General features: G+C 42.3%; 1 protein-coding gene across 2 annotated transcripts in view; it reads left to right on the top strand.

Annotated features, from left to right (window-relative positions):
- LOC133382839 (24-hydroxycholesterol 7-alpha-hydroxylase) overlaps positions 1–12,880 on the top strand; it is a 36,257-nt gene extending 23,377 nt beyond the window's left edge. For both annotated transcript variants that reach the window (XM_061622352.1, XM_061622351.1), the window contains exons 8-12: positions 1,683–1,816; positions 2,265–2,360; positions 2,950–3,038; positions 10,108–10,195; positions 11,810–12,880. In XM_061622352.1, the coding sequence (XP_061478336.1) occupies positions 1,683–1,816; positions 2,265–2,360; positions 2,950–3,038; positions 10,108–10,195; positions 11,810–11,887 (485 nt within the window). In that variant the 3' untranslated portion in view covers positions 11,888–12,880. The remainder of the gene's footprint in view (positions 1–1,682; positions 1,817–2,264; positions 2,361–2,949; positions 3,039–10,107; positions 10,196–11,809) is intronic.
- The last annotated feature ends 5,220 nt before the right edge of the window (positions 12,881–18,100 follow it).

The following is an 18,100-nucleotide window of genomic DNA, read 5'->3' as shown; positions in this document are numbered from 1 at the left end:
ACTGGTTCCGTTCCTTTCTCTCCGATAGACACCAGCAGGTGGCATTGGGAGATGAGGTTTCAGACCCTTGGCCCCTCAACTGCAGTGTGCCACAGGGTTCTATCCTTTCTCCCATGCTATTTAACATTTATGTAAAACCGCTGGGAGCTATCATCAGGAGGTTTGGGCTGCAGTGCCACCAATATGCGGATGACACTCAGCTCTACCTCTCATTTAAGTCCTCACCAGAGTTGGCTGTGGAGACCATGTCCAAGTGCCTGGACTCCGTGAGTGGATGGATGGGAAGAAACAGGCTAAAGCTGAATCCTGATAAAATGGAGGTACTGCTCGTGGGAGACAAAGGAGGGTTGGGAAATATTGACCTGGTGTTTAATGGGGTAAAACTGCCCCTGAAGGACCAGGTCCACAGCGTCGGGGTGATCCTTGATTCCAGGCTGACCATGGAGGCTCAGGTTTCATCGGTATGCCGGGAAGCTTGGGGTCAATTATGTTTCATCTGAAGGCTGCAACCCTACCTTCCTGTCCACCAGCTCCCACTCATAGTACATGCTCTGGTCACCTCTCGTTTAGACTACTGCAATGTGCTCTACATGGGGTTACCCTTGAAAACAGTCCGGAAATTACAACTGGTACAAAACACGGCGGCTCGTTTACTTACGAATAGCCGCCGTTATGATCATATTACCCCAGTGTTATACAATCTTCACTGGTTTCCAGTTGTTTTCCGGGCTCAATTCAAGGTGTTGGTATTAACCTTTAAATCCCTATACGGTTTTGGCCCAGTATACCTGAAGGAGCGCCTGCAACGTCATAAAGTGTGCCGCCCTACAAGATCTGCCACTCAGGGCCTTCTCTCGGTTTCGCTGACTAAAGTGGCTAGGTTGGTGAGGACTCGAGAGAGGGCTTTTTCTGTGGCAGCCCCCACGATCTGGAACTCCCTCCCAATGGATCTTTGACATGCCCCTTCCCTAGATATGTTTTGCCGGGGCCTGAAAACTTGGCTTTTCCATCAGGCCTTTACGACCTTTGAGACTTCCAAGGTGAACTAGTTCTAGAACTGTAATATGAACAATCTACTAAATACTGTAATTTTTACATTGTACTGTACTGGCTATATTGTTTATTGTATTTTATCATGTTTTATTGTACGCCGCCTAGAATGGCCATTGGCTAGATAGGCGGCCTATAAATTAAAGTTTATTATTATTATTATTATTATAAGTCGTAATCGACTTGCAGGCACATTAAAAACAACAACAAATGTTACTACTGGGATGAATCTACATACACATCTTAAAGCCCATGCCAATTTTTTGAAAAATCACATGGGAATTGGCCAGAACCCTATTCCTGTGCCTGAAGTTTCAAATCCTGCCTGGCTCGTGTTTCCTAAACATGCAAACAAGGCCCAACTCTCTAGTGCAGTTTACACCCACTTATTGAATGGCACCCCTGTTTTGCTAGATATTTAATGTGGTAGGTGTGCCGGAGAAGAGAGTGACTCCCCATCCCACCCCAAATTATATGGTTGTACCATCTTTCTCTAATTAAGGTCAACCAGTCGTCTGCCTCTCTCATTAAGAGCTCCAACTCTTCCATGGTTGTTTTTAGTTGAAAGATAAATATAGGTAAATGTTGCTAAGTTTCAATAATTAAAATAATATTGTATACAACTTTTGCAGGTAAAGAAAAAGTCCAAATAACTAAAGATGAACTTAAAAAGTTCCCATTTACAAAGTGGTGTATTTTGGAAACTCTACGATTAAGGGCACCAGGTGCCATCATCAAGAAAGTGATGAATCCAATAAAAGTTCAAGTAAGGTTTTGCTGTAAATGACACTAATACTGTACCACAATTCTTCAGTCAATAATCTTAAAAATGAATATATTGTTGAATGTGTGAAACATCCACACATAAATGGAGCTTCCTTGTAGTCATCTATTTATAGCTTAAATGAACAACTCCTCACTGGGACCTTTTTACTGTCTTTAAGAAAATGAGGGATGCTGAAATTTATTTATGGTTGATGGTTTACAGTAGCACTAAAATAACTTCATGGTGGTTTTATTGTGAGATATTCTTCCAATAAAAGCACCGTAGTTAAAGCTATCAAATACATCTTTATGTTTAGGACCTGGCTAAGAATCAAGCCTTTTATCGCTTTATTAGTAAACAATGTGTTTACAAATTTGACTGGTTTTGTTGAAACTGATTTTGAAATTGTGTAATTTGTGTTCTTAAGATCATATTCTCCTGCTTTTAGAATTTTGTTATCCCTGCCGGCGACCTGCTGACCTCGTCACCATATTGGATTCATAGGAACCCAAAATATTTTCCTGAACCTGACATTTTTAAACCAGTGAGTTATTACATTGGATCCATTACACTGGAGCAAAACACTACATTGTTTTGATCTTTTCTTGTTAGCTGATGTGGAATATACTGTGTGGACATGTTCCCCTAGAGGAATTTATTATTTATTGATTAAATTTACATCTCGCCCTTCCTCCCAAAAGGAGCCCAGGGCATCAAAGAGTAAATGATAAAACAATAAGAACAACTTAAAAACAAGTCTAGCAAATAAGGAGTTCAAAAATAGTAATTGACAATAGTGAAATCTTAGTCATGTTCAGTAAAAGAAAAAGTGAGTTGGACTTCTGTAACTTCAAGCTGTTTGGGTGAAGTTGTTAGTGGTGGGTTCTTTCCTGTAATAATTGTTACTTACCAGTTAATCTGAATGGCACAATGCAGTTTTGTCCATCTCTTATTTACAGCAGGCCCAAAAAGACAGCTCCTCTCCTCCAAACCTTGAATTTCTAAATGTTTAAAAGATACTCACAAGGGTTTTAAGGAATTGTTCTTACTTAACAATTAGCAATATGTGGCCATGTTTTGTTAAGCTTATTTACACAAAGTTCATTCTGATAAAGGAAATTGTCATCACATAGGATCGTTGGAAAGAAGTAAATTTAGAGAAAAATGAGTTCTTGAAAGGCTTCGTGGCATTTGGAGGAGGGTCACACCAGTGTCCAGGAAGGTCAGTGAAACAGCTGGGCTTTACTTTTTAAAACTCTACTCATTATGACATAATTCCCTCTTACTTCCAAAGTTCCATAGACTGTATTTTTTTCTTTTCTTTTTCCCAAAAAGGGATGAAAGGTTTATTACTGCTACAAATGTCTCCGTGGAAGTTTTCACAAGGTGAATGCTAAAGGCAATGCTGGATAATGCTGGATTTAGAAATATCTTGAAGTTGTGTATCTGTCTACATTCTTGCCTTTTAAAGCTGTGTAAAGTTAATTTCAGTTGACAGATATGCTCATTTCAGTATTTGGTCACAATGCATTTTGTTGATATTGCAGGAAGTAGTGTTCAACTCTAGTTAGTAATTGCATGCAGGGGCATTTGCATCTATTTGCATGGGTCTAAACAAACTTTTGTCACAAAGTGAATTGTGTCTGTTCATTCCCTAGTCAGCCTTGTGATTGTGGAAGAGCAGCTCAAGATTGCTTTCTCCCCCTCCCCCAACCCTTATAGTAGCTCTGTGAGGCTGATGGGGCACGAGTAAACCATCATAACGTGCCTACTGTGTGGTGGTGAGGGCGGCGAAGAAGGCCCACTTCTCTGCCTCCATCGCATCCTCCAGTAGCCGTCCGGTGGAGCTTTTCCGTATTGTCGGGGGTCTGTTGGCATCAGCTCCAGGAAATGGAATCTTAGACCTTTCGGAGGCCCACTGTGAATTGTTTGCAAGGCACCTTGAGGGTAAAGTTGCTTGCTTCTGTAGCAGTCTTGACGCCCCCTCCACATCTACTGTAGTCCCCAATGAGGTGTCCAGTGCAACATTTGCTGCAACTTCTTGGGAACAGTTTCAGTTGATGCGGCCTGATGACGTAGACAAGGTGCTTGCGATGCTGCGGCCAGCAACGTGCCCTCTTGACAGTAAGGGCAGTTCGGCAATGGAACCGACTGCCTAGGGAGGTGGTGGGATCCCCTTCGCTGGATGTCTTCAAGCAGAGGCTGGACAGCTATCTGCAGGAGATGCTCTAGCTGTGGATTTCCTGCTGTGAGCAGGGGGTTGGACTCGATGGCCTACAAGGCCCCTTCCAACTCTATGATTCTATGATTCTCTCGACCCTTGCCCTTCTTGGCTTATTAAAGCTTGCCAAGGGGGTTTGACCGAGTGGGTCCAGGGTGTGGTCAATGCATCATTGTGGGAGGGAGTGGTTCCAGCCACTGTGCAAGAGGTCGTGACCTGACCACTCCTGAAAAAGCCCACCCTGGACCCATTGGTTTGTGACAGCTACTGACCGGTTGCAAATACCCCCTTTTTAGGGAAGGTGATTGAGAGGGTTTTGGTGCAGCAATTGCAAGTACTCTTGGATGAAACAGATTATCTTGACCCATCCCAGTCTGGGTTCAGGCCTGGTAATGGGACTGAATTGGCCTTGGTTGCCCTGATGGATGATCTTTATTGGAAGAAGGACAGGGGGAGTGCGATCCTGTTATTCTGACCTGATCTGTCAATGTCTTTTGATACCATTGACCATGGTATCCTTCTGGGCCAACTTGGTGAGATGCGTACTGGAGTCACTGTTTTACAGTGGTTCCAATCCTATCTCCAAGGTCGTTCTCAGACAACAGCATTGGGTGACTGCCTTTCGGCCCTCTGGCAGTTGTGCTGTAGGGTGCCACAGGGTACCATCTTGTCCCGCACGCTGTTTAACATCTATATGAAGCCCTTGGGAGCAGTCATCAGGAGATCTGGGGCGAGGTTTCAGCAGTATGCTGATGATACCCAGCTCTATTTCTCTGTAACATTTGAATCTGGAGATGTCGTGCAAGCCCTGGACTGCTGCCTGGACTCGGTGGTGGGCTGGATGAGGGCCATTGAACTGAATCTGAATCGTAGCAAGACGGAGGCACTGTGGGTTGGTGGTTTCCGAGTTCGGATAATTGGTCAGTTGCCTGCTTTGGATGGGGTCGTACTGTACTCCCTCTGAAAGAGCAGTTTCGTAGTCTGGGGGTGCTTCTGGATCCATCTTTGTCGCCAGAGGCCCAGGTGACCTCAGTGGCTAGGAGTGCCTTTTACCAGCTTTGGCTGATAAGACAGCTGCGGCCATTTCTGGACCGGGATAACCTGACCACTGTTGTCCACGCACTGGTAACCTCGAGGCTGGATTACTGTAATGTGCTGTATGTGCAGCTGCCCTTGAGGTTGGTCCAGAAGTTGTAGCTGGTACAAAATGTGGTGGCGAGACTACTCACTGAGGCAGGGTATTGTCAGTATGTCACCCCGCTGCTGAAAGAATTGCACTGGCTGCCCATTTGCTACCGGGACAAGTTCACGGTTCTAGTTTTGGTGTACAAAGCCCTATACAGCTTGGGACCAGGATACTTGAAAGACCGTATACCCAGTCGATCACTGCGCTCTGCAGGTGAGGGCCTCCTGCAGATACCATCTTGTCAGGTTCGTTCTACACAATATAGGAAACAGAACTTTAGTGTGGCGGCACCTACCCTGTGGAATTCCCTCCCCTTAAATATTAGGCAGGTGCCATCTCTGTTATCTTTTTGGTGCCTATTGAAGACTTTCCTCTTTCAACAAGCCTTTTAAATTGAGACCTATTCCAGTCTGCGTCTGTGTTGGAATTGCTATTTAATTTTTTTTTAAAAAAAATATTTTTTCCCTAAATAATGTTTTTAACCCTTTTATTTAAGATGTTTTTAAAACTTTTTGTTAATTTTTTTTTAAAGTTGTTTTGTTTTAATGTATTTCAAGGTCTGTTTTTATGATGTTTTAAAGTGTTTTTAGTTCTTTGTTTGCCACCCTGGGCTCCTGTTGGGAGGAAGGGTGGGATATAAATCAAATAATTAATAAATAAATATTAAAAGAGAGACTAGGGGATGAACAGACAGGTGCCTTCCCCCCACAGTGTAAAAGGAAAATGAGAGACAGAGTATGGTGGGAAGAGTTGTTGTTATGGAAGCTCTCTTGGCCTAATTATGTATCCCATGGGCTATTTTTTGGTGGCAGTGGGGTGGAAGGCCACCCCTTTATTATTACAGTGCCTAGTAGTGATTATCCTTGTAAATCTCTCTCCTTTTCATAATAACCTGGGAGCGGCTGTAATCGCTGATTGCCTGGGTTATGGGTGGGGGACACGTTAATTTAAGGAAATGGAAGAACAAGCATTATGATGCTGATTTATTTATTTATTATTTTGCTCTTTATCCTGCTCTTCCTCCCAGTAGGAGCCCAGGGCAGATTAATGAGGGGTTTATTTTTAGCCCTATATTGGTGTCTGTTCAGCTATAGGGTGGGTATTCCTTTTTTGAAAAAGAAGGCAGAGAAGGAAAAGTTATTAGCTTGAGGGGTGTGTGTCAAGAATTTATCCATCCACCCCCATTCAACACCCACCTTAAGCTTGGATCTAAATAATCATTGCTTTTGTCTGGTTGGATTGTACTTGTGCAAAGAGTGAAGAAGGAAGGGGGGGCAATGTTGGTAGTAGAGCCCCATGTTGGGGATTGTGAGGGATGGCAAGTTGCTTGCTTGGGTATAATTTGTCAAAATGGGATGGTTGGAAGGAGAGAGGGAGGTGGAAGCAGGGGGAAAGAGATAACAGGGAAGACAATAAAGGGGGAATTGGAGGCTCTTTGTGTTGATGGGAAAGGAAAGGAGAAAGAAGAAATTAGAACGGAGCTGAGGGGGGCCCACCGATCTAGTGAAAGGAGCAAGGCACGCACATGCACACAGGCCCTGTCAGAGGCATCAGTATGTCTCTCACATGTGCACACACATTTGCATGCACCCATCTGCCCTTTTGCAGAAGCTAAATGATGACATTGATAACAACATCATTTTATTTGGAGTTTGTTAGTTTAAATCCAGGTTCAGGAAAAGCCACTGAAGCTCTCTGTACACAAGATTGGTCGGTAAAGATAATAAACATGCAGACTGTGGGGAAGTCTGGTGCCAAATTCAAAATGTAGTATCTTTATGCTATTTTCTTTACTTTTTGCTGATACAGACTTTAATGGCTGTTTTTCCCAGGTTTGTGCCATTCAGCTGGTTCAACTGTACAGTTCAAATCTGATTCCCATAGTGATTTTAAAGAGTCCAGATTGCCCATCATTACATCACAGAGAATTTTATACATATGTGATAATAATTTTTGGATGTGTATGTAGTGTTTAAAAGTAGCTGTTCTATTGGTTTGAGTGGTCTGATGGCCCGAGACCTCACTACAGTAGGGCCCCACTCATATGGCAGGTTAGGTTCCAGACCCCCGCCAAAAAGCGAAAACCGCCGACCGCCAAAAAGTGGATCAGCTGTAGCACTGGGGTCTGGAACCTAACCCACTGATCGCGCCAGAGAAGGAGAAGGTCAACTGATTGTTTTCGAGATTCTTAATTTCATTTTGGAGTCTAGTTCTTGAGGTCTCTCTTGTTCTTTTTAGATGAGCATATTCACTTATCAAATGACCCCTCATTACTGCCTTCATTGAGTCCCAAATTGAGGTCTCAGATAACTCATTGGTGTAATTTATTGTGAAGTAATTATTAAATTCCTCTTTCATTTTTTCCACTATGGGTCTGTTAAGTAATAAAGAGGAAGTCAGTTTCCATAGTCTTTGGAGGAGGGTTCATTAAATGTACAGTTGCTACAACAGGTGCATCATCTGAGGGACCTGAAGAACCCATATAGGAGGAAAGTATTTGTTCAGCCATATTTTTTGTGCTTAATAAATAATCTATCCGCGTGTATGAATTGTGTCTGTGGGAAAAATATGTGTAATCTAAATCTGTAAGATTTTTCTCTCGCCATGTATCTATCAGATCAGCAGCATCAAGAATATCTTAAATTAGAATCTTTACAAATCAGTCTTTCTTGGTTTCCCTCTCTTATCTTTTTTTGCATCACTGTTCCAATTTAAATCTTCACCAAAAATTATAGTTCCTTTTGCAAATTGTGTGATTGAAGAGTTTGTTGTAAAAATTCTTGTTGGCCATTATTAGGGCTATATATGGAGCCTATAGTTATTTTGACAGTTTGTATTAGATCCTTAATAAAAATAAATCTGCCCTTAGGGTCAACTAATGTATCTTGCACCATTAGGCCCAAACTGTTGACAGTCCAAATTGGCACACCTCTAGCCTTAAAGGTGCCTGGGGCCATATGCCGTTTGCCATGTGTGCAAGAGGTCAAAGGTTTTAAATCTGTGGATTTTTTTTGTGAGTTTCTTGTACCATTGTAATATCTGGAGCTCCCTTTTTAATGCAGACCATACTCTTCTGTTAACTGGATTGCCCATACCATTTATATTCCACATACAGACTTTTAGACCCATAATATTAATGTTAGAATTAGTGTAGACCCACCCTTTCCTTTATTTATATATTTATTTTATTTATATCCCATCCTTCCTCCCAGCAGGAGCCCAGGGTGACAATATAATTAATTAATAAATATAATTAAGTAATATAATTAGTAATATAAAACACTTAGCAATAAGCCACAGGCTTGGTTTCATCAAACACTGAGAGAGATCTTTATCTGCAAAACTGACCAACTTATAGCCCTCAAGAGTGATGCTTGGTCTCTTGAACTGCTGAAAGAAATCAAGAATTGTTTAGCACTAAATTCCAGAGACAGTTCAAGTATAAAATGAATATATATAGCAAAAATACACATGGAATATGCACCCCTTCAACACTGAACAAATGAGAGCCAGTGTGGTGTAGTGGTTAAGGTGTTGGACTGCGACCTGGGAGACCAGGGTTTGAATCCCCACACAGCCATGAAGCTCACTGGGTTACCTTAGGCCAGTCACTGCCTCTCAGCCTCAGAGGAAGGCAATGGTAAACTCCCTCTGAATACCACTGACTATGAAAGCCCTATTCGTAGGGTCGCCATAAGTCGGAATCGACTTGAAGGCAGTCTATCATCATCACTGAACAACCCCCCACTTTCCCCCCAACAAACACGCCTCCCTTCACAGACTCAGTACATACCCAGAGTCTGTCCATTCCCTCAGGAGAGACAATGGTGGATAGGGAGTTTAGGTAGAGGATGTTTTTACCACCTCCCCCCCTTGCCCCATACCTCTATTATTGCTGTCCTCTGCACAACAGAAAAACAACCAAGTTTCTTTCCAGTATTTAATTAATTATAGCAAACCAGTTATTCTAAGTGAATCAAATATTAACAAGAACACCCATTTTTGTTGAACTGTAATAGATGTCATAGGTCGACTTAAGAAAGCACTTCTCTTTAGATATAGATCCCAGGCACGGCTGTTTTCAGGTGCTATTGTCATCTTTTTTCCCCTCTCTGAGCTTCTTTTTCTTATTTTTCTTGGTCTTTCTTTGCCAGTCATACAGATGGTTGCAGACTTGTTCTGGGTCATTGAGATCATTGTCATCTGAGTCTGACTCTTTTCTTTCCTGATTAAGTTCCAGCCTCACAAGTAATTCTTTTGCTTCCTCATGAATAGTAGCAGTCAGTGTACTTCCATTACTGATTACAATCAGTTTGAAGGGGAATCTCCACCTGTATCTGATTTCAGCATGCCTCAGCTTTTCAGTGTACTTCTTGAACTTGCGCCTTTTTTGCAGTGGTTCACTACTTAGATCTTGCAAAAGGTAATTTTTTTCCTGGCACACGAGATTGGGGTTTGCTCAAGGTGCATGGAATATTTTGTCTTTGACTTGGTAATGGTGGAATCTAATTATAATGTCTCTAGGACGCTGTCCCTGAGACAGCTTTGGAGCTAAAGCCCTGTGAATGCGTTCAATGTCTTTCTCTTCCAAGTGATAAAGAAAGGAGGTTTTGGCTCCCTGCTAGGGTTGCCAGGTTCAGGGCTTGAGACTGATCCTGTATCTTTAGGAGAAGAGAAAGTCAGCCAAGTGCAGGTGTTCTTGCAACACTGTAATGGGAAAAACCACAAGGTGGAATTCTTCCTTCCCCCTGCACAACTTTTAAAGATATAGAAGACCTCTTCTTGGTTGTCAGGCCCAGCCTCAGTCTGCATCCAACACAGTGTACTTAGCATGATGCAAGTATTTCATCCTGGAGAGATTACTTGTACTTTTTTGTATTTCAGGTGGTTTGCTCTCATGGAGATTCATATTCTAGTTCTTATGCTCCTTTACAAATATGAATTTAGTCTTTTGGATCCACTACCAAAGGAGGTAAGATATTCTTAATGAAAAATTCATTTTCTTAGTGTATAACTAATTGTCTTGCATCTCCTCTGTGGATCTTGTATAACCTTTCTAAACAAATAAAAGTTGAACATGTGGGTCCTTTTCTTATGCAGTGATTTTTGAAGTGTGGAAATACCCATAAAAACATTGCATTAGAATCCTGTTTCCCATTTGCACAGATTTTGGATTTCAATCTGCTGCTTGTGTATCTTCCTGGCAAAATTCTTATGGATTAGGAATTCTGATGGAATCATTTTTCACATTTTTCATATAGGTATTTGTCAGTGAAATGTTAAATTGAAGGTAGCACCCCAGTTAATTTAAATGAAAGGTAAATATGTAAACATATTTACAGCACGTTCTCCAGGTGCAGCACTATATTCATGGTCTACAGTCTAGCTTCATAGAACTGTCAGGAATGTTTTCATCCTCTTTTTATGAGTTGAACCAACATGTAGCAATCTTTGAGTAAACTTCTGATGTCAATAAAGTTATTGTAGTGTTCCCCCCCTTTCCATTATGTCATAGCAGACTTTCATTCCATAGTTTTTTAAAAGATCCTTATAAGTATGTGTTCTTAAAAATTCTAGTAAATGGAAGTAATCTGAAATGTGACCACATTTTAAAAAATGTGAACATTTTGGTATGCTCCACTTTCAAATAATTAACATTCTAGGCTCTCAGTTGTGTAGGGAAAGAACATTTATTGAAAAATCTTCTCTCACTTTATGTCCCAGTATGATAACATCCAATGAAATAAAAAAGAAAAAATGAATAAACACATTTTAAAAACAGACAAGTACAAACCAGCAGATAATACAAGCAGAAGAATAACAGGAGCAGGCAGGGCACAAATGAATGCATCAAAAAGTCTTCAGCTTGGAATGGAAGGATATCAGACAGTGAGCCAAACAAATAGCACACAGCAGGGCTTTCAAAAGCCTTAGCACTGCAACAGAGAAGGCCCAGTCCTGTTTTTCTGCTCAGGAAACTTCCAATATAGGGAAGGCCTCTCCTGATGAGACTGGGCAGGCTCACATGGTATGGAGGGAACCCTTTAGATGTGGGAGGACTCCGGCAAACAGTTATAACTCTTAAGAATGAGCTACAAACCATCATCCTTCCTCCTCTCTCCATTATCTACACACCCATTTACTTATGTTGTATCTTGTGATAGTGTTTAGGATTGGGCTTTACAAGGCTTGTTTTATTGTTTTATATTATTATTTGTATTATTTTAAATTGTTTTTAGATTTTTAAATGCCTTTTAAGGTTTTAAGGTTGGGCATTGTTTAATTGTATTTTAATTGTATGTTTTTCTATGTTTTTAACTACATGTAGTTTTATTTGTAAGCCGCCCTGAGTTCCAGTTTGGAAAAAGGGCGGGGTAAAAATAAAGTTTCATTCATTCATTATAAACCACTTTTAGGGCCAATCTTGGCTCAAAGTAATGAACATTTTGAAAATCTTTGCACTCTTTTGTTGATAAAATTCTTATGTTGTTTTACCTACACTAATATTATCGTAGTAAGGTATGCTTGAATCCTGTTCATGTAGATAACGAAAATTGTACTCATAATCCCTTTTATGTTTTTGCAGAGCTTTCTCCACTTAGTGGGGACGCAACAGCCTGAGGGACCATGCAGAATTCAATATAAACGGAGAGTATGGAAATGATCATAAGGTGATCATTTTTCTGATCAACGACTTACCAATTCCTTACCAACAACTGCGAAATCAAGAGGCCATTGATCTGCTGCACACCAATGTGTCATGTGTTCTCAAACAGTTATCACATTTGGAAATCAGAGGTTTAAATACACCACACAAACCACTTATGTTTATATCATGCCAATCCCTTCCAATTTGGGGGTTGGCTGACCAGAAAACTGCCAAGTTTTTTTTAATGTATCCATAGTTTATCTGCTCAACTCTTTTTCTGCATTAAGTAAGCCAGTTATTTAGATAACTACCCCCTCTTCACCAACCGAGCCAGTTAATTGAGGGCTAGCAACATCTCTGAACTAAACAAAGGTGCTAGGGAGGCTTCTTTTTAATATAGGTTGACTAGCTGTGGTTCTGCAGCAGCATGAATGCTGACAAAGTTAGAGGGTGCTAAATACTGCCAAAAACTGGATAGAAACACGATTCCTACTTTGTACAGAGGGAATTTGCTTTGTTAGGTGCAAGGTACTAGTAAATTAGACCATAACTTCATTGAGCTGAATGGGTGAATGACTTGGGTATGGCAATTTAGAAAGAATAAATGCAAATATATAATGAACTGTTCAGTGTTTTAAACTAAACAATATATCTGGTGTCAGCATCACATATAACCTGACCCCAATTCTGGATTGTGCCCATAATAATGAATGGATGAAATACAAAATCTTTGTTTTTCACAATCAGAATTTAGACTCCAAGCTCAATCGGTTTCTGTAGAGCTTCAGACTGAATTATGTTCTTTTCTGAAGTGCCACACCAGGGTTCTAACCAAATCTTGTCATTGGTGTACATCCCTAGAATATGGAGTTTGGAAAATTGAAGGCATTCGTCAGACCTAAACATTCCTAATCTATTATTCAATTCTGCTTTTACAAGACAAATGTTCATCTGCTATCAGATTAGTAACAGCGACTGGTTGATGATAAAATGTTTTTAAAGTATTAAGCTTGCGGATGTTTAAAATCATTTCAACAGAGGACTGAGAACTTCAAAAATCTAACATAAAGAGTGAATGAATCCAGAGTATGATATGTGCATAAATGAACAATGGAGTTAACTGTATGTTTGCAGCTGTTTGCATTCCCATTTAATTTGCATAATCCACATAACATTACCCTCAAATAATACCCATCTCCATGCTTTTCCCCTAGCAATTGAGGCCCACACGATAGGGGGAGATTTCAATAAGTTAGGGAAAATCAGGCTCCAAACAGCTCCATTTGGGGTTGCAGACAATTTGTTTCAGTGTTTTGGGGTGGGTGGATGAATCATCACTTTCTGCTACTCCCCTTTCCATGCCCATTTCGTTGGAGCCCAGTGTGCTCTCTCTCTCTGTATGTTTATATAGATCATCAGATTTGCACAAAACTGGAAAACTGCAGAAGCAAACCACATGAAACATTTCTACACCAGTCTTTTTTAATCCCTCAGATTTGCACAAACAATTTCCTGACTGAACTTTTGTGCACTTCAGGGAGGGGGAGAGGAGTAAAAAAAGACAAGGTGCCTGCACACCTACCTGCATGTAGGCCCTGTCGGAACTTAACGGCATAGTAGAATCAACAAACACAAAAGGGAATATCTACTGGAATGAACTGAAAAGAACGAGCTGCTCAGATTCAAATACACGTGGCTGTGGACTACTCTGCTCTAATTTGAATGGGGAAAAAGTGGAATAATAGGTAAATAATGCTGAAATGCAGATAAGCACTTGGTGACAAGAACCTAGGACAGAGCTTTGTGCCACTAGAACATTATGTGAGAACTGCATTTATCTTACTATCATTTTCTTGCAGCGTTTGCTTACAAATCAAGTTGTCCTTCACAGCCAGCAAGGAATGACAGTAAGAGAATAGACCACACCAGAGTGCTCTAGAGGCCCCCACCTAGGACCCAGAAGCTGCTAAGCCAGTAACAGGCATTAGGTTCATGGCAGAACCTCAGAGCCCCAGCTGACAAAGCGTCAAGGCGAGTTAAGCAGCAGAGCCCCAGCTGACAAAGCGTCAAGGCGAGTTAAGCAGCAGAGCCCCAGCTGACAAAGCGTCAAGGCGAGTTAAGCAGCAGAGCGAGTTCGGCAGCAGGGCGAGGAGGCCAGGGCCCCCCACTCTGCCCGTCTGTTCCCGGACCTCAACTAAACCGCAGTCTCCAACCCATTGACGTAATAAACCTTAAACAAAACTATGCAGGTAAGAAGCCAGCAGGGGTGTGGGGGCTTTCCAGTGTTTTGCACCGCCTGCAGCATGTACGACTATCTGCCTGTTGGACAGAAGTCGTGGGTATGCTCTCGGTGCAATGAGCTCCTGGCTCTCCAGGAACGACTTCATTTCCTTGAGGCCAAGGTGGCGGACCTGGAAAAGCTGAGAGAGGCAGAGAGGTGTGTGGAGGAGGCCTTCAGGGACGTTATAGCTGTGTCCCACTCCAACGATGATAGCTCTCCTGCTATCATGGACGATGGTCTCGGGGAAGGAAAGCATCCAGCTGAGGAAGAGGGAAACGATCCCTTAGAAGGGACCCATTCCTTGGGGGATGAGCAGCTATCCTCTCGTGCCGAGGATATATCTCCAGGAGGTGGAGGGATCCTTGTAGTGGGTGATTCGATCATTAGGAACATAGACAGTGGGGTGTGTGATGGGCGTGTAGACCGCAAGGTGTTTTGCCTGCCTGGTGCGAAGGTTGCGGATATCGCCCGTCGTTTAGATAGTTTGGTAGACAGTGCTGGGAAGGAGTCAGTGGTCGTGGTGCACGTTGGCACCAACGACATGGGGAAATGCAGCCGTGAGGTCCTGGAAGCAAAATTTAGGTTGCTAGGTAGGATGCTGAAAGCCAGGACCTCCAAGGTGGCTTTCTCTGAAATGCTACCGGTTCCACGTGCAGGACCAGCCAGACAGGCCCAGCTTCGCAGTCTCAATGCGTGGATGAGACGATGGTGTCGGGTGGAAGGGTTCGGATTTGTTAGGCACTGGGGAACATTTTGGGACAAGCCGGGCCTGTACAAAAGGGACGGGCTCCACTTGAACCAGAATGGAACCAGACTGCTGGCACTTAAAATTAAAAAGGTGGCAGAGCAGCTTTTAAACTGACTGAGGGGGGAAACCCGACAGGAGCTGAGAAAGGTCCGGTTCGGAATAAACCTCCCCCTGGGATAAAAACCAAAGAAATGATGAAATTTTAAAAGGGGTAGGCCTAGAAGTAGGCATTGTGAGAGCAGGGGCACAGGATATAAATTCAGAAGAGCAAAATTACCACAGGCCTAACCACAAGTGCCAAAGACACTTGAAGAGAGACACTGCTTACAAGTGCCTGTACGCTAATGCTAGGAGCCTGCGAACCAAGATGGGAGAACTGGAGTGCTTGGTCTTAGAGGAGAGCATTGATATAGTGAGCATAATGGAGACCTGGTGGAATGGAGAAAACCAGTGGGATACGGTTATCCCTGGATATAAACTATATCGGAAGGACAGGGAAGGACGTATTGGTGGCGGAGTCGCTCTATACGTGAAAGAAGGCATTGAATCCAGCAAGCTCGAAACCCCAAAAGAGGCAGACTCCTCCACAGAATCGTTGTGGGTGGTGATACCGTGCCCCAGGAGGGACTTGATACTGGGAACGATCTATCGTCCCCCTGATCAAAATGCTCAGGGAGACCTTGAGATGAGATATGAAATTGAGGAAGCATCCAAACTAGGAAATGTGGTAGTAATGGGTGACTTCAACTACCCGGACTGGCTGCATATGTGTTCCAGTCATGACAAAGAAGCAAAGTTTCTAGATATTCTAAATGACTATTCCCTAGACCAGTTGGTCATGGAACCGACCAGAGGGACGGCAACCCTGGACTTAATCCTCAGTGGGGACCGGGACGTGGTGCGAGATGTAAGTGTTGTTGAACCGATTGGGAGCAGTGACCACAGTGCTATTAAATTAAACATACATGTAACTGGCCAATTGCCAAGAAAATCCAACACTGTCACATTTGACTTCAAAAGAGGAAACTTCACAAAAATGAGGGGATTGGTAAAAAGAAAGCTGAAAAACAAAGTCCAGAGGGTCACATCACTCGAAAATGCTTGGAAGTTGTTTGAAAACACTATATTAGAAGCTCAACTGGAGTGCATATCGCAGATCAGAAAAGGTACCGCCAGGGCCAAGAAGATGCCAGCATGGTTAACGAGCAAAGTCAAGGAAGCTCTTAGAGGCAAAAAGTCTTCCTTCAAAAAATGGAAGTCTTGTCCAAATGAAGAAAATAAAAAAGAACACAAACTCTGGCAAAAGAAATGCAAGAAGACAATAAGGGATGCTAAAAAAGAATTTGAGGAGCACATTGCTAAGAACATAAAAACCAACAACAAAAAATTCTATAAATACATTCAAAGCAGGAGACCATCTAGGGAGACGATTGGACCCTTGGATGATAAGGGAGTCAAAGGTGTACTAAAGAACGATAAGGAGATTGCAGAGAAGCTAAATGAATTCTTTGCTTCTGTCTTCACAGTGGAAGATATAGGGCAGATCCCTGAACCTGAACTAACATTTGCAGGAAGGGATTCTGAGGAACTGAGACAAATAGTGGTAACGAGAGAGGAAGTTCTAAGCTTAATGGACAATATAAAAACTGACAAATCACCGGGCCCGGATGGCATCCACCCGAGAGTTCTCAAAGAACTCAAAGGTGAAATTGCTGATCTGCTAACTAAAATATGTAACTTGTCCCTTGGGTCCTCCTCCGTGCCTGAGGACTGGAAAGTGGCAAATGTAACGCCAATCTTCAAAAAGGGATCCAGAGGGGATCCCGAAAATTACAGGCCAGTTAGCTTAACTACTGTCCCTGGAAAACTGGTAGAAAGTATTATTAAAGCTAGATTAACTAAGCACATAGAAGAACAAGCCTTGCTGAAGCAGAGCCAGCATGGCTTCTGCAAGGGAAAGTCCTGTCTCAGTAACCTATTAGAATTCTTTGAGAGTGTCAACAAGCATATAGATAGAGGTGATCCAGTGGACATAGTGTACTTAGACTTTCAAAAAGCGTTTGACAAGGTACCTCACCAAAGGCTTCTGAGGAAGCTTAGCAGTCATGGAATAAGAGGAGAGGTCCTCTTGTGGATAAGAAATTGGTTAAGAAGCAGAAAGCAGAGAGTAGGAATCAACGGACAGTTCTCCCAATGGAGGGCTGTAGAAAGTGGAGTCCCTCAAGGATCGGTATTGGGACCTGTACTTTTCAACTTGTTCATTAATGACCTAGAATTAGGAGTGAGCAGTGAAGTGGCCAAGTTTGCTGATGACACTAAATTGTTCAGGGTTGTTAAAACAAAAAGGGATTGCGAAGAGCTCCAAAAAGACCTCTCCAAACTGAGTGAATGGGCAGAAAAATGCAAATGCAATTCAATATAAACAAGTGTAAAATTATGCATATTGGAGCAAAAAATCTGAATTTCACATATACGCTCATGGGGCCTGAACTGGCGGTGACCAACCAGGAGAGAGACCTCGGGGTTGTAGTGGACAGCACGATGAAAATGTTGACCCAGTGTGCGGCAGCTGTGAAAAAGGCAAATTCCATGCTAGCGATAATTAGGAAAGGTATTGAAAATAAAACAGCCGATATCATAATGCCGTTGTATAAATCTATGGTGCGGCCGCATTTGGAATACTGTGTACAGTTCTGGTCGCCTCATCTCAAAAAGGATATTATAGAGTTGGAGAAGGTTCAGAGGAGGGCAACCAGAATGATCAGGGGATGGAGCGACTCCCTTACGAGGAAAGGTTGCAGCATTTGGGGCTTTTTAGTTTAGAGAAAAGGCGGGTCAGAGGAGACATGATAGAAGTGTATAAAATTATGCATGGCATTGAGAAAGTGGATAGAGAAAAGTTCTTCTCCCTCTCTCATAATACTAGAACTCGTGGACATTCAAAGAAGCTGAAGATTCAAAGAAGATTCAGGACAGACAAAAGGAAGTACTTCTTTACTCAGCGCATAGTTAAACTATGGAATTTGCTCCCACAAGATGCAGTAATGGCCACCAGCTTGGATGGCTTTAAAAGAAGATTAGACAAATTCATGGAGGACAGAGCTATCAATGGCTACTAGCCATGATGGCTGTGCTGTGCCACCCTAGTCAGAGGCAGCATGCTTCTGAAAACCAGTTGCCGGAAGCCTCAGGAGGGGAG

The sequence above is a fragment of the Rhineura floridana genome, chromosome 4 (assembly GCF_030035675.1).
Source record: "Rhineura floridana isolate rRhiFlo1 chromosome 4, rRhiFlo1.hap2, whole genome shotgun sequence".
In the NCBI taxonomy this organism is placed as follows: Eukaryota; Metazoa; Chordata; class Lepidosauria; order Squamata; family Rhineuridae; genus Rhineura; species Rhineura floridana.
This window is presented reverse-complemented; position numbering and strand designations above follow the sequence as displayed.